At 37.3% G+C, this 17,390-nt stretch overlaps 2 protein-coding genes across 13 annotated transcripts in view; one reads left to right on the plus strand and one right to left on the minus strand.

The window, feature by feature from the left end:
- Positions 1 to 17,390, plus strand: part of MCPH1 (microcephalin 1) — a 246,496-nt gene that overhangs the window by 106,572 nt on the left and 122,534 nt on the right. For all 12 annotated transcript variants that reach the window (XM_087418291.1, XM_087418300.1, XM_004440580.3 and 9 more), the window contains one exon: positions 12,368 to 12,445. In XM_087418291.1, the coding sequence (XP_087274417.1) occupies positions 12,368 to 12,445 (78 nt within the window). The remainder of the gene's footprint in view (positions 1 to 12,367; positions 12,446 to 17,390) is intronic.
- ANGPT2 (angiopoietin 2) overlaps positions 15,082 to 17,390 on the minus strand; it is a 53,488-nt gene continuing 51,179 nt past the window's right edge. Inside the window, exon 9 of the mRNA XM_004440581.3 lies at positions 15,082 to 15,759. Within this exon, the coding sequence (XP_004440638.1) occupies positions 15,599 to 15,759 (161 nt within the window). The 3' untranslated portion in view covers positions 15,082 to 15,598. The remainder of the gene's footprint in view (positions 15,760 to 17,390) is intronic.

Below are 17,390 nucleotides of genomic sequence, written 5' to 3' on the forward strand. Positions count from 1 at the left end.
TCCCACATACAAATAGAGGAAGATTGGCAACAGATGTTCGGTCAGGGCCAGTCTTCCTCAGCAAAAAGAGGAAGATTGGCAACAGATGTTAGCTCAGGGCTAATCTTCGTCACCAAAAAAACAAAATTTTTTTTGAGAAGTCAAAAATTAAGGGTACATTGCTTAGTGTTTTTGCTTATTAAACACTTTCTGAGTAAATTAATTTTTTAAAGACAGCTGAAGAATATTTCTTAGACAATTAAGAAAACATTAAGAAATAAAGGTGAATGTTAAGAAAAATTAATTTGATTGGTTCTTCCTCAGACAGTGGCATTTACTTATCCTAAGCTATAGTTCTTTTGATCGCTCAGAATTTTCTAATTATTCTTTGAGAAATAGGAATTTGAAGCAGCTAATAAAAGCTCATAACCACTAGCCAGCACCAGTGCCAGATAACAATGTATACTTTTTTACTTAAAAACGAAACGAAATAAATAACCTGTGCTTTCCATAGCTACATTAATTTATAGACAAGAATACTTTAGATATATGCTGTTATAGTACAACAAATTAATCTGCCTCACAAAGTAGTTCAAGTAAGTTTAATGCTCTCGTTATTGCTCTTCTGCATTGTATTGAAAGTCCTAGCCAGTGCAATAAGGCAAGAAAAAAATTATGCATACAGATTGGGAAAGGAAGAAGTAAAACTGTCTATTTACATAAGACATGATTGTCTACATAGAAAATGTCTACAAATCTACAAGAAAGCTCCTACAACCTTGAGCTCAAAGATGTTATGTGATATAAGGTCAATATACAAAATTTAGTGGTATTTCTGTGCACTAGCAATAAACACCTGAAATTATAGTTTTTAAAAATTCCATTTATATTAGCATCCCGAGAAATTGAAGTATTTAAGTTTGCATCTGACAAAATATTTGCAGGATCTGTATGTTGAAAACTACAGAACTCTTAGGAAAGGAATTAAAGGAGATCTAAATAAAAGGAGAGAGATACTATGTTCATAAATTGGGAAACTCAATATTTTTTTTTACTATTTTATTGAGGTCATGATAGTTTATAACAATGTGAAATTTCAGTTGTACATTATTATTTATGTCACCATATATATGTGCCCCTTTACCGCTCACGCCCACTCTGCAACCCCCTTCCCCTCTGGTAACCACTAGTCTGTTCTCTTGTCCATGTATTTGTTTATCTTCCACATATGAGTCAAATCATGCAGTGTTTGTTTTCTCTGTCTGGCTTATTTCACTTAACATAATACCCTCAAAGTCCATCCATGTTGTTACAAATGGGACAGTTTTGTCAATTTTTTTTTAAAGCTGAGTAGTATTCCATTGTATATATATACCACATCTGTTTATCCATTCATCAGTCAATGGGCACTTGGGTGGCTTCCATGTCTTGGCTATTGTGAATAATGCTGCAATGAACATAGGAGTACATAAGTCTCTTTGAATTGTTGATTTCCAGTTCTTTGGATAAATACCCAGTAGTGGGATAGCAGGGTTGTATGGTATTTTGATTTTTAATTTTTTGAGACATCTCCATAAACTTTTCCATAGTGGCTGCACCAGTTTGCATTCCCACCAGCAGTGTATTTTTCTCCACATCTTCTCCAACATTTGTTATTTTTTGTCTTGGTAATTATAGCCATTCTAACAGGTATAAGGTGATATCTTATTGTATCTTCGATTTGTATTTCCCTGACGGATTAGTGATGTTGAACATCTTTTCATGTGCCTGTTAGCCATCTGTATATCTTCTTTGGAAAAATGTCTTTTCATATCCTCTGTCCACGTTTTGATCGGGTTGTTTGTTTTTTTGTTGTTCAGTTGTATGAGTTCTTTATATGTTTTGGAGATTAACCCCTTTTTGGTTATATGATTTGCAAATATTTTCTCCTGGTTGGTGGGTTATCTTTTTGTTTTGTTCATGATTTCCTTTGCCATGCAGAAGCTCTTTAGTCTGATGAAGTATCATTTGTTTATTTTTTCTTTTGTTTCCCTTGCCCCAGTAGATATGGCATTTAAAAAGATCCTTTTAAGACTGATGTCAAAGAGTGTACTGCCTATATATTCTTCTAGGAGTTTTATGGTTAACATCTTATCTTCAAGTCTTTATAATCCATTTTGAGTTAATTTTTGTGTATGGTGAAATATAATGGTCTACTTTCATTCTTTTGCATGTGGCAGTCTAGTTTTCCCAACACCATTTATTGAAGAGACTTTCCTTTCTCCACTGTATGTTCTTAGCTCTTTTGTCAAAGATTAGCTGTCCATAGATGTGTGGTTTTATTTCTGGGCTTTCAGTTCTGTTCCATTGATCTTGTGTGTCTGTTTTTGTACCAGTACCATGCTGTTTTGATTACTATTGCTTTGTAGTATGTTTTGAAGTCAGGGATTGTGATGCCTCCAGCTTTGTTCTTTTTTCTCAGGATTGCTTTAGCTATTTGTGGTCTTTTGTTGCTCCATAAGAATTTTAGGATCCTTTGTTCTCTTTCTGTGAAGAATGTCATTGGGATTCTGATTGGAATTGCATTGAATCTGTAGATTGCTTTAGGTAATACAGACATTTTAACTATGTTTATTCTTCCAACCCATGTGCATGGGATGTCTTTGCATTTCTTTATGCCATCATTGGTTTCTTTCAATAATGTCTTATAGTTTTCATTGTATAAGCATTTCACCTCCTTGGTTAGATTTATTCCTAGATATTTTATTCTTTTTGTTGCAATTGTAAATGGGATTGTATTCTTGAGTTCTCTTTCTGTTAGTTCATTATTAGAGTATAGAAATGCAACTGATTTTTGTAAGTTGATTTTGTACCCTGCAACTTTGCTGTAGTTGTTGATTATTTCTAATAGTTTTCTGGTGGATTCTTTGGGGTTTTCTATATATAAAATCATGTCATCTGCAAACAGCAAGAGTTTCACTTCTTCCTTGACAATTTAGATATCTTTTATTTCTTTTTCTTGCCTAATTTCTCTGGCCAAAACCTCCAGTACTATGTTAAATAAGAGTGATGAGAAGGGCACACTTTACTTTTTCCTGTTCTAAGAGGGATGGCTTCCAGTTTTTCCCCGTTGAGTATGATGTTGGCTGTGGGTTTGTCATATATGGCCTTTACTATGTTGAGGTACTTTCCATCTGTACCCATTTTATTGAGAGTTGTTATAATAAATGGATGTTGGATCTTGTCAGATGCTTTCTCTGCATCTATTGAGATGATCCTGTGGTTTTTATTCCTCATTTTGTTAATGTGGTGTATCACATTGATTGATTTCTGGATGTTGAACCATCCCTGTGTCCCTGGTATAAATCCCACTTGATCATGGTGTATGATTCTATTAGTGTATTGCTGTATTCGATTTTCCAATATTTTGTTGAGGATTTTTGCATCTATGTTAATCAGCAGTATTGGCCTATAGTTTTCCTTCTTTGTGTTATCCTTGTCTGGCTTTGAGATCAGGGTGATGTTGGCTTCATAAAATGTGTTAGGAAGTGTTCCATCTTCTTCAATTTTTGGAATGGTTTGAGAAGGATAGGTAGTAAATCTTCTTTGAATGTTTGGTAGAATTCTCCAGAGAAGCTATGTGGTCCTGGATTTTTGTTTTTGGGGAGGTTTTTGATTACTGTTTCAATCTCTTTACTTGTGATTGGTCTATTCAGATTCTCTATTTCTTCTTGATTCAGTTTTCGGAGGTTGTATGAGTCTAAGAATTTATCCATGTCTTCTAGATTGTCCACTTTGTTGGCATATAGTTTCTCATCATTTTCTCTTATAATCCTTTGTATTTCTGTGGTATCCTTTGTATTTCTGTGGTATCCATTGTAATTTCTCCTCTTTCATTTCTAATTTTATTTATTTGAGCCTTCTCTCTTTTTTTCTTAGTGATTCTGGCTAAGGATTGGTCAATTTCATTTATCTTCTCAGAGAACCACCTCTTTGTTTCATTGATCCTTTCTACATTTTTTTTCTTTTGGTTTCAATTTCCTTTATTTCTGCTCTAATTTTTATTATTCCCCTCCTTCTGCTGGCTTCAGGCTTTGTTTGCTCCTCCTTTTCTAATTCTGTTAGGTGTCATTTAAGATCGCTTATTTGAGATTTTTCTTGTTTGTTAAGATGGGCCTGTATTGCTATGAATTTCCCTCTTAGGACCACTTTTTCTGCTTCCCATATGGGTTGGTATGGTGCATTATCATTTTCGTTTGGCTCCAGATGTTTTTTGATTTCTCCTTCAATTTCTTCATTGATCCATTGGTTGTTCAGTAGCATGTTGTTTAGTCTCCACATGTTTGTCACTTTCCCAGCTTTTTTCTTGTAATCTATTTCTAGTTTCATAGCATTATGGTTGGAAAAGATGCTTGATATGATTTCAATCTTCTTAAATTTGTTGAGGCTTGCCTTGTTTCCCAACATATGGTCTATCTTTGAGAATGTTCCATGTGTACTTGAGAGGAAGGTACATTCTGCTGATTTTGGATAGAGTGTTCTATATATATCTGTTAAGTCCATCTGGTCTAATTTTTCGTTTAGTTCCACTATTTTCTTGTTGACTTTCTGTCTGGTTGATTGATCTATTGATGACAGTGGGGTGTTAAGGTCCCTCACTATTATTGTGTTGCTCTTAATGTCTCCTTTTAGGTCAATTAATAATTTCTTTATGTACTTTAGTGCTCCTGTGTTAGATGCACATATATTTATAAGCATTATGTCCTCTTGGTGGAGTGTTCCTTTTACCATTCTATACTGCCTCTCTTTGTCTGTCATTGTCTTTTTTTTTAATCTTGAAGTCTACTTTGTCTGATATAAGTATGGCAACACCTGCTTTCTTTTGTTGACCATTAGCTTTGAGTATCATCTTTCATCCCTTCACTTTAAGCCTGTGTTTGTCTTTAGAGCTGAGATGTGTTTCCTGGAGGCAGCATATTGTTGGGTCTTGTTTTTCAATCCATCCAGCCACTCTGTGTCTTTTGATTGGGGAATTCAATCCATTTATATTTAGAATGATTATTGATATATGAGGGCTTAATGCTGCCATTTTATTGCTTTTTTCTGGTTGTTCTGTATTTCCCTTATTTCTCATCCTGTGTATTTCAGACTGCCAGTTCAGGTTGGTGGCTCTCTATGATGGTTTTCTCAATTTTCTGTTTATTTATCATTTGTGTCTCTGTTCTGATTTTTTGTTTAGTTGTTGCCGTGAGGTTTGTGTAAAAGATCTCATAGATGAGGTAGTCCATTTTCTGATATCCTTTTATCTCCATTAGCCTAAACATTTTCCATCCTTTTCCTCTTCCCCTTCTGAGTTATTGTTGTCACAGCTTATTCCGTTTTGTGTAGTGAGTTTGTTTAAATGAAGTGATTATATTTATTTTTGATGTTTTCCTTCCCTTTATCTTTAGAGTTATAATTAAGTGTTTGTTAATCTGTTCTGATAGAGAGTTGCAATTTTCTGATTTTGTCTGCCTATTTATCTCCTTGCTCAAGGCTGTGTTAACTCTTTCTCTTTTTTTTTCAGATGTGAGGGCCTTCTTGATCATATCTTGTGGGGGGGTCTGGTGGCAATGAACTCCCTCAGCTTTTGTTTATCTGGGAAAGTTTTTATTTCTCCATCATATCTGAAGGATATTTTTGCTGTATATAGTATTCTTGGTTGAAAGTTTCTGTCTTTCAGAATTTTGAATATATCATTCCTCTCTCTCCTAGCCTGTAAGCTTTCTGCTGAGAAATCTCCTGAAAGCCTGATGGGGTTACTTTGTAGGTTATTTTCTTCTGCTTTGCTGCCATTAATATTTTTTCTTTGTCGTTGACTTTTGCCAGTTTTACTAATATATGCCTTGGAGAAGGTCTTTTTACATTGATGTAATTAGGAGTTCTGTTAGCTTCTTTTACTTGTATTTCCAGCTCCTTCCCCAGGTTTGTGAGGTTCTCCGCTGTTATTTCTTTGAACAAGCTCTCTGCTCTTTTCTCCCTCTCTTCTTCCTCTGGAATACCTATAATCCTTATGTTGCATTTCCTAATTGAGTCGAATATTTCTCAGAGAACTTCTTCATTTCTTTTTAGTCTTAGTTCTCTCTCCTTCTCCATCTGAAGCATTTCTATATTCCTGTCCTCTAGATTGATAATTCTATCCTCCATAATATCAGCCCTATTATTTAAGGACCTCAGATTTTTCTTTATCTCATTCATTGTGTTTTTCATCTCCAACATTTCTGATTGGTTTTTCTTTATTGTTTCAGTCTCTTTTGTGAAAAATTCTCTCTGTTGATTAATTTTTTTTTAAGGAAGATTAGCCCTGAGCTAACATCTGTGGCCAATCCTCCTCTTTTTGCTGAGTAAGAGTGACCATCAGCTAACATCCATGTTCATCATCCTCTACTTTATATGGGACACCCCCATAGCATGACTCGATAAGTGGTGCGTAGGTCCACACCCAGGATCTGAACCTGTGAACCCCGGGCCACCAAAGCAGAGCACGTGAAGTTAACTGCTATGCCACCAGGCCGACCCCTCTCTGTTCATTAATTTTCTTCCTGATTTCATTGAACTGTCTGAGTTCTCTTGTAACTCACTGAGTTTTTTTATGATAGCTATTTTGAATTCTCTATCATTTAGACTGTAGACTTCTCTGCCTTCAGAATTGATTTCTGTGCATTTGTGTTTTTCCTTCTCTTCTGGAGTATACTATTTGATGGGGTGGATTTGTGCCATCATATAGTGATAGTATCTGGTCACAGGTTCCACGTGCCACCACTGGGGACCAGGCAAGATCTGTGTATTTTGAGCCCGCTGCTATCCCTGTCAGCTGTGCCTTTTGGAGCCTGGGCCACTCCTGGGGACCACAGCGGCCCTCTGGGTTCTCCCACCAAATGGGTAAGCAACCACGTTGGGGTTCAGGGCTGCCACCACCTGCTCCCACAGTCCCGCTGAGACACACTGCCGGCTTTGGGGCCACAGTGGGACTATGGGCATTCGCAGCAGCCGAGATCTCATTCACCCAGGAACACAGGTCCGCTGCCCTCTCCTCCTAGGTTGCACCAGCCGTTATGCTTGGTGGGTGGGGCCTCCCCACTGGGTCTGGGCCTGAGCCACTCCCTGGGGACTGCGGCGGCACTGTGGGTTCTCCCGTCAGACGGGAAAGTGATCACACAGGGGCTCAGGGCTGCTGTCACCTGTTCCTACAGTCACGCCGAGTGTGCTCCCACCCTCAGGGCCGTAGTGATGCTATGGGCACTCCAGCCAGGAGACCAGTTGCACGCATGTACAGGGCTGCCAGGGGGTTGGAGAGTGCTCACCTATCTCCACCACCTCTCGTGGGTATTCCATCCACCTTCAGATGTATTGCTGCCTGAGTCTCTCAGGTGTCCTGATGTCTGTGTGGGTATCCTCTGCTGATCAAGGAATCTCTTTCTGGTTGTAGTTCAAAGGGAGAGAGACAAAGGGAACAGCTCACTCCACCTTGTTGCTGACATCACTCTCTGAAACTCGGTATTTTTTAAACTGTCAGTTCTCCCCATTTTGATCTATAGATTCAACTCAGTTCTGGTTATAAGCCCAGTGAAATGTTTTTGTAGATATTCACACACAAGTTCTAGTTGCAAAGCACTTTTTAAAGAGAAGAGCAAAGTTGGAGGCTCACACAATAGAGGAATCTAGGTGACAGGTGAATGAGAACCCTCTGTACTATTTTGTGAACTCTTTTGTGAATCTAAAATTATCTAAAATAAAATGTTTAAAAATCAAGCATAATTTATGAAGCTTATAATAAAAACAGCACTCCCTGCCCTATTGTTTCCAAGCCTAGATTCTCACTCTTAAAATATCTTTCTGATGTTTTATCTACATATTTCTAAATAAAATGCTTTTTCTGTCATTTTTTGATTTTTCACTTTAAGATGTTATAGACTTCCTTCTGTGGAAGATTAAAATATGGCTGTATAGCTTTCACTACTACACACACTTCTCCCCAAACTATCCAATGTGGTCGTAATTTTTGTTTAACGTATTTATATGCATATAAACACACACACACATGCACGCACGGATGACTATGTGAATACTGTTTGAGCTGAGCCATATAATGTACTATGATTCTGTTTCCTTTCTGGTAATTTTTGTTTGTTTTTCCTGAGTAATCATTGACAATTATTTTGATTGCTTAGTTTTCTAGGTTCCTATCACACATTCACTGCAAAAATTTCCAAAATCATTACAGTTCTTCTCTCAAAACTGTCTACACATCAGATAATCTTCCAATGCCTTTTATTTTTCTTGGAGGCACCGTACACGATCCCTTTTTTGTTCTGCTCCATCCAGACTGGTTCTTTCTGGGTCTACAGAACAGCTGTTATCCTGGGACTTCCCCTCACTGTGGTCCCAGGAATCCTCTTTTTGTTTGGTTTGGTCTATGTTTTCATGCCAGAGGATTTTTTCAAGTGGGTATAATGTCATGTTTAATAATGAGGCACTGATTGAAACTCTGCCTGAGTGGCATGTGGATAATCTGCCCTGGATGGAGGTGTTTGATAGAGGGAGGTCCGAGTGTTAGTATTTGCATGTCTTTTTTTCCTGGGCTGATCAGTGTCCCCAAAAGAACAGCCCATGTCCTGCCTCAGGGTTCTGTGTGGGTGTCCCAGGGTGTGTGCTGTGCTGGAGAGGTTCTCATGAGCGCTTCTTCACATTGCCCTCAGAAAAGCCCTTCTCATCTTACTTACAGAGGAGGGTGGGTGGAGGGTAGGAGATTTCTCCTTTTACCCTGTTCTACACCCAATTTTCAGAGGTCTCTAGTACCACCAGTTTCTCTGCCTTTCTGGGAATCTGTGGCCGGAACTGGATGCTTCCTATTTACTCCTTCTCTAGACACTTAAGTTTGAGCTTTCTGTGCCCTTCTAAGTCAATCACCATTTATCCATCTGCTTTACAACTTCCAAAATATCATCATATTTTATCTATTGTGTTCTCTTTTTCCATCCCTTTTAGTGCCATCATTTTAGTTGAGTATTGGGAGCTGGTGAAGATAAATGTATGCTCATTTTGCCATGTTTAACCATGGTCAACTTCATTGTCTTCCTTGTATATGATGCTGTTCTTGACTTGCATTTAGTAACAGCACTGTTTCCTGGCTTGGGTTCCCTGTGGCTGCACTGCCTCACGTTGTTCAAGTCACGTGATTAGGTGTATAGAAAACGAGAGAAGACCATTTGTGTTTAGGCTGGTATGGAATTAACTGCATAGTCAATCCTACATAATGGAAAGTTGTCTCATCAGTAGCTGTTGTGATAATGAGTCAAGGATATGGTTCCTATTTAAATTCATCAATAAGGTTCAACTTTTATGAATGACAATTTTAAAATGTCAAAAATATATTCATTTGCAGTGGATGCTGAAATAACTTGGCCTTCGTTTTAGGGGTTATAAACATGGGATTTGATACTCTGTATTCATGCAACCCATCCCTTGCTTTATTTAGATTCTCAATTATTTTTGTTGTATCACATGTATTATGGGAAATAGGTTGAGTTAACTTTTTATTTTTAAGTTCACTTACAGCCTTAACTGTGATCTTGCAGAGTAGACTTGCCCAGTTTTGAACACTCTGCTAAGGTAAAGATAAGTTTGGCTAATGAAAGGACTAAAGCAAAAAGTTTGCACTGTATTTCTGATTTGATGATTTCATTACAATCAAATTAGTGTTTTCTGCTCTCTCTGTACAATGTCCATTCCTGGGATACCTATATAAATTAAATTTATTAGTCACTTAATAAATAAAATTAATAAATACAGAATTCTACTGTAGATGCCTTATGGTTTTATTTTCAAAACATTTAGAAAGGGACTAATTCAGAGAACATAAATTTTCTCCAAGAGGTTGTTTAAATTCAGTTGACATTTTAATGTGGGTTACATTTGAACTCAAATGCCACATGCATTTTTAAGGCTGATTCGCTGGATTCTCTCACTGGTACGTTGTGTTTCTCACTACACTGTTCTTTCATATTGCCTTGTGTCTGAAATGAACCTAATTTTGAAACGTTTTACATTTTATTTCCTGGGATAATCATGAGTTTGGAGGGAACTACACATTGTTAGTGTCTCTGTAAATAACACGCATTGACTGATAAAAGTAAGGTAAACATTGTGTTACTTAAATGTTTTTAACTGCCCATAAAGAGCTGAGTAGAAACTGGATTACAGTGTACAGTTACCCATTTTCTAATACCTTCTTTTATTGAACTTATTAAGGTGTCTTTTTTTTAGTGTTGTTTAGGGAATAAAAATCAAGGGAAAACAAAAAGAGATTTACATGTCAAAATGCTCATGTACACACAGCTCTAACTGGAGATTGAACAGGGTCCCTGAGAACATAACACGTTAACTTTCTCTCTAATGGAGACAGAGTTTCCCATGTTATACTCCATTCCCATTATATCGTTTTGGGCCCAAAGCCCTTGGAGCTCTTTCTGCTGTCTTTTCTGACTTGTCCCCTGATTCTCCCCTCAACGGTTCTCTTACCACATGCTCATGCCCCTGAGCACATGGATAGAAATGCTATATTATTATATGTGACCATAGGGCTCCATGCAACCCTATTTCCTTAGCACCTCTTCCAAAGCACCCTCTACTCTAGCCAAAACCAGAACCTACTTAAATCCTGTCTTGGCACGTGGTATTCTCTCTGTGTTGGAGTCCCCTCTCCCCTTGCCCTTGTCTCTCTCTGCCTGATGAATTCTTACTCATCCTTTAGGACTCAATTTAAAATGTCAGCTCTTCTGTGGACCCTTTCTTGGTCCTCCCAGGCTGAGTGAGTTTGCTTCCTCCTGTAGTTTCCCACAGCACTGTTCTGGAGAAACCACCATTTGTGGTTTGCCTTCCTGCCTCCCCCAGAGGGTGAACTCCTCAGGTCTGGGTTTGTTTCCAGGACCTAGCGTGGGTTCTTATTTATGGTGGGCTCTCAATAAGTTGTTCACAGATGAACGGACAGTGAACTGAAAGAAACAGTTGTTGAATAAATAAGTGCATCTGTTAAAAGTAAGATCCAGACCAGTGCTGAGAATTATCATTCAGATTCTCTATCCTATTCTTGTCTTTATTCCATTATCATTCTCACATTTTCTTAGGAAAAAAAATTGCTGTCTCGTGTTGGATAAGTACTAGCTTTAATATATAAAAAAGGAAATATTTAAGACTGATATCCTATAGCTGGTTCTGAACCTTAGAAACTACCCAAAAGGAAGACTTGGGCCTCATTCCCAGTAATTCAGCAAAAAAAGCTTAAGCTTTATGTACCAACTCTAGAAAAAAAGAATACACTCACTGATTGTAGGAAATGAAATTGCAGATAAAAAGATAAACGTGAGTTATGTAATTCAATTTGATTATTTTAGTTGTAAAATTATACTGTTGCATAGAAGCTTACAGATTTTCAGGGAGTTTGGTCATAGAGCAGGGATGACTACAGAATCTCAGACAGCATTGAATTAAAAATAAAAACATTGTTTTGACTATTTAAAAATGTGTGAGTTAACTGGGGCTGGCCCCGTGGCATAGCGGTTAAGTGCTTGTGCTCCAGTGCTGGCAGCCCCGGTTCGGATCCCGGGCGCACACCGACCACCGCTTGTCAGGCCATGTTGTGGCGGCGTCCCACATAAAGTGGAGGAAGATGGGCATGTTAGCTCAGGGCCAGTCTTCCACGGCAAAAAGAGGAGGATTGGCATGGATGTTAGCTCAGGGCTGATCTTCCTCGCAAAAAGAAAAAAAAAAGTTTGAGTTACAATAATAACAATAGTAATATATTAATAATAATGAAAGCTTGTTTATGAGACATTTTATGCTTCCAAAGTCTGGGAAGTATTTTCACATGTGTTATGGAGAACTTCTTGTCCTGAAAATATTACCTAATACTAAAAATAAAGTCACATACCAAAAGCACTGCTTTTTGAATTTAGGCTTATAATCTATGTTCTCCTAATTTGCATTTTTTTAAAATTAATAAAATGATGAAATATTTACTGAGGATTATAATGACTCAAATTGGAAACTTGGAATTTTTTTTTTTTAAATATAGTATTTTATATGTTTAGAAATGGGGTGAGGTTTAGTATTTGGTCTCTCTAGGATAACCCAGATTTCTAATCATCATGAGAATTTTTCTTAGCCAAGCATTTATTCATACTCATAACATTTATGCAACCTGAAGATTCTGATGGCACTCTGGTGTTCCAGCGTATCAGCTTCGATCTATGGAGTGTGTAGTCACTGCTGGTTTTTTTGTTTGTTTTTGCTATATCTTCAAAGTGGTTTATTGTCCACTAAGAGCCTAATAAATGTATAATAAATGTCGTATTTGTTGTGTTACTTGTAGGTACTGTGGTCTTTGGAATTGGGTCACTGGATTTCTGAGGAACCGTTTGAACTTTCTAACTACTTCCCTGCAGCTCCTGTAAGTCAGATGTTATTTTATGATGGTAAATACAATTTGATACTCTCAGGAAATTATTATAAGCATAGATAAAGACTGAGGTTTTTATTATATCAAGAGCAATTATGCCCATAGTTAAAAAGACATATTCACAGAACTTAACACTTTTTATCTATTTGTGAGAACAAATGTGAAAATATTCTGCAAAAAGTTATGAGGAATGCAGTCCCCCAAATTTTTAATTATAAAAGTCCTCAGGATTGAAAAAAACTAAAATGAAAAAAAAAGAATAGATTCTTGAGAAGGTAGTAGTATATCGTGCTTACTGCATTAAAAAATAGTGCTTTTACTGTTACTAGAGATAGAACTGATGGTATAAAAATTGTGGCCTACTAGCATTATGATGTGGTCTTTATATTTTGATGTTTTTCCTAAACTCAACTTTAACTCGACTTACTTTTACTTTTAAGTATTTCAAGTGCCTAATGAAAAAGTTCCAGGTTCTGATTTTTTTAAAAATTAAGCAATAATGAAGTAGGTAATTTAAGGTTTGGTTGGAAGCAGGATTGTGCAGAAGTTGGCTTCATTTTTAAAAATGCTAACTGGTTTTTGTGACAGTTTATTCTTTGAAAAGATTAATACCTGAAAGATAAATAGTGCTTTTTGTCTGCGACCAGTCTTCATGATTTTTAGTTGTTATGCCATGCAACTATACCATAACAAGAAGTTGAAGTCTGACCTCTCATCACTGTCATTAGCTAGGTTGTTGGGTTGCTTATGTTTTCATTTTTAATATTGCTGTTTTGATTTCCTTTCAGCTTTATAAATATTTTCTTAAGAAAAGAGAAAATTCCTCTCATTAAGACTCTTTGTTCATTTGAAATACCATGTAAGGAATTGAAGTGTAAAATAAAAACACAAAATCCTCCCATTTTCTGTCATAAGACAGTATATATAAGTCTGAATAGCACAGTGAGGTTTGTCTTTGAAATTCACTTTATCTGCCTACGTGGGCAAGTGATATAAGTTACGTTGTTGCCAATTTTTCCTGTATTATGCCTCCCCCCTTGGTTATCTGTCACGCGGTCGTTGAGATATCCTGGAAACTTTCTTATGAAGTGGTGATATTTTCTTATTATCAGATGTTTTTTTAACTTGATACAAAGCTGTGATACCTCTGTTGAATTTATAATGCCTTCTTAAATGTAACAAGAGGAACTATCCTAAGATGGGGAGGTTCTTTACTCGGTTAATATACTTGCTGGGAAAGTGCAACATGGTGAAAAGGCAGAGCGCTTGACTCTTCCAGAGTACATAAATTGGCTTAAAACATGTAGCAACAAGTGGGTGTTGTAAAACTAAGTCAGGGGGCCAGCCAGTGGCACAAGCGGTTAAGTGCATGTACTCCGCTTCGGCAGCCTTGGATTCGCAGGTTCAGATCCCGGGCATGCCCCAATGCACCGCTTGTCAAGCCATGCTGTGGCGGCATCCCATGTAAAGTAGAGGAAGATGGGCACAACGTTAGCTCAGGGCCAATCTTCCTCAGCAAAAAAAGAGGAGGATTGGCATCGGATGTTAGCTCAGGGCTGATCTTCCTCACAAAAAAAGTAAAACTAAGTCGGGGTAGGGGTGCATGTAGGGGTAAAATAAATTAGATAAGAAAAATGGAATAAAGGAAAAAATAGTGGCAGAACAGTATAAGGTGAAGAAAGACACGAGGTAAATGCTGGTTGCACATTTGGCTCGAAGCTTCCTAAGAGCTGCCTCAAAAGCAAATATATGAGAAATTGCTTCCAAATTACAAAGCATTGCACAAATGTTCATTAGTATTAATTGTACTATGAAACTTCAGAGTTAAAACTTTAGGAGTTTAAGGTTTTGAAGTCCTGAGCTTAAATCTATGCTCTCAAAATTTTCTGTAAACATTTGAATGTACTATAAACATCAGATTTTGTTTTTGCACTCCAGAACACTTTTTTTTTTAAGTTTGCTGGTAGACATTAAAAAAAATCTTACTATTGCAAATTGTTTTTTTCCTTAAATAATTTTAAAGGTGAATCTTAGCTTGAGAAGTGTAGCTTTGTAAGAATTTTAAATGGAAGGGTTTTCTCAACCACAAATTAAATTGTAGCCTACTTCTCTAAAATACATCTTACTGGGAGAGAAAAAAACCTCTGTATTAGAGTAGTGACTAAAAGATAGTAAAGCCTCTTTGTCATGAAATTAAATGTATAATTTTCTTCATCATTAAAAATCAAAATTTTCCTTGTCTTGAGGCAAATCAGTTTTTGGGAATCAAATTACAAAATTGTAAATATTATCATAATAGTTAAATGTGGTCATCTCACCTAATAAGTTATATTTAATTACTAAAAATACCTTCATATTTAACAGCCAGGCAGAAAAAAATAGTACAATCTTCATATAAACTACAAGAACACACATTTCTATTAATAATTTCAGAGTCCTGGAAGTTTTCACCATATAAACTTGAAATATATATTTGAGCATTAACTTAAAACTAAGCTGTCAACACATATGTAAATATGCTCTTTTCAAAATGAAAATTCAAAGCACCTAAAAGGAGGAGTAAAAATGCATTAATTATGTTTTTCCTTCTCCGAATATTAAAATGCTAATAACCACTTCTCAGAAAATCCCTGAATATATAATAGATATTTATGACTTAGAGAGTTTTTTTCTTCCTTTTAATTATGATAGTGATGCTGAATTCAGGACATATGGATATTTACACAATCTATAAACAGTGCTTAGAAGAATGCAGTTCCAAGATTATCTCTACTATATAGCATAAGTGTTCTGTTTTCCAGTTATTTACTGATGAGCTCGCACATAACATTCTTTGTTTTGACAAGAGTCTGTAAATTGTCAGTCTTATTCGCAAGCTTGGATTTATCTTTGCCCAGGCCTTCTACCAGGTCACAATACCAGGTTGTTGCTTGTTCTGGGTTGAGCTTTGGTTCGTACAGTGGTGCAGGTTTAAGTGATGAAGTTTACAGGCTCTAACCTGGAGCACATGGACCCCTTCTGCACCCGAGAGCATGCCTCTGTCTGAGGTGGAAGAGGAGACAGTATGCAGCTGTGTCTTTTAGAGCTTTGGGGTTACGTCTTTGAAAACAGTACAATACACCCTTCTTCAGGTGTGTGCGGCATTTAAAAATCTGCTGGTCGGATCATCATGGTGGTGGCCTTGAGCGAGTAGCCCGACCCCTTCCAATAGTACCACTTAATCCCGTTGAATTTATTTGTGTTCTGCCTCTGTGGGTAGTACATTCCGTTCAAGTTGGAAGGACCACATGCATCAAACCACCAGCCTGTGAAAGTAAAACACAGAAGGAATTAGGAACTAGGTAACCCCAACTACCTTACCATGGAGTGGGATATACTCGGCTAATCCACTAGTCACATTCCACGCATTTTAAGTAGGCAAATATCCTTGAGGATAGAATGTGCTACATCGATAGATGAGGAGTACGGTTTTCCGCCTTTACACTGGTTAAAGCACAGTTCCATTATGGCAAATGTTTTTACGAGCTCTCTTACTCCATTTCTCTTGTGCTTTGTGGAAAGGCCAGTCATCCACAGACGTGAATAGGGGGCCATCCTCCATAGTCCTGATTTGGTAAGCACACAGTACAGTTGAAAGTATGGATAAGTCAAAAACTGAAGAATCGTTGGATGGCTCTTGTCAGGCCAGGATTACTTTCTAGTTCCAGCAACATAGTGGACTGGACAGGTTCAGGCTCCACTCCCCTTAACAAAGAAATTCTTTTTGTTTAAAATATAACAAATTGTAAGTACTCAGTGGAGCTAGATAAAAAGGAAATCTTTAAGTCCCAGAGACAAAAAGGAAATTTAAAGCTGTAGTGGCATGCTCACTAAGGTAAAGCCAGGGGGCAAAAGAGGTGCCTGGCACAGTGAGGTAAGGGGGTGGGTCCACATCTACTCCTGAATGCTAGGCTTGGGGTTTTAACGCCCTTACCTAGAAACAAGAGCATGCCAGAGGCCCTGGGTTTGCGAGGGGAGGGAATGACCTCGATCTATATGCATTAATCTGAATAAACTGTAAAAACATTGTGTTGGAAGAACACGTACAGGATGATGCCATTTACATAAAATTTTAAAATACAGAGAAAAGGAACAACTAGTATTGATATTTCCATACATAGTAAAATAAATAATGTGAATGAACCTCGAGTCAGTGGTTACCTCAGGGCAGCTTTAGTTGTATCTGTGAGGTTTTATTTCTTTAAAAAGTATTCTAATGGACAGAGAAAACTGGACTGTGGTTACCAGGGCAGTGGGGGTGGGGGGTGGGCACAAGGGGTGAAGGGAGTCATATATGTGGTGATGGACAAACAAAAATGTACAACCCAAAATTTCACAATGTTAGAAACCATTGAAACATCAATAAAAAAAAAAAAAGATAAAAAGATAAAAAGAAAAAAAAAAAGTATTCTAATGAAATTATTATGTTAATATTATACATGGGACTGTGATCACCTAAATTCTTTCCTGATGGTAGCAGCTCCGTGGCTTGAGTTGATTTGAATTAATGTCACTTTGATAAGACATTTGTGTTTGTTATTCAGTATCTTTTAAAATACTCGAGAATATTACAGATTTATAGGTCTGTCCATTCTGGACCCTGTTACTTGGCTTCACTACAGAATTTACTGTCCATGCAGAAATCTAGCTGATCGTTAGGCTGGCTTATCTCTGGTCCAGACCGTGGAATCTGACTTCTTAAAGTCGGGACCGCTCCACTTTCTGTCTTGGGCTGCGTTTCTTCTCCCCAGTCTCTTTTCCCCTTCCACTCTCAGCCCTAAATCTTGATTAGAATAAATAAATATATTGTTTCCTTGGTTATTAATGCACTTCCCCTACTCTCTCGAGTAGCTCATGACACACGGGTGGTCTGAAAACCGCCGCCCTATCGAGTCGA

The sequence above is a fragment of the Ceratotherium simum genome, chromosome 28 (assembly GCF_057802395.1).
Source record: "Ceratotherium simum simum isolate JZ-2026a chromosome 28, ASM5780239v1, whole genome shotgun sequence".
NCBI lineage: Eukaryota > Metazoa > Chordata > Mammalia > Perissodactyla > Rhinocerotidae > Ceratotherium > Ceratotherium simum.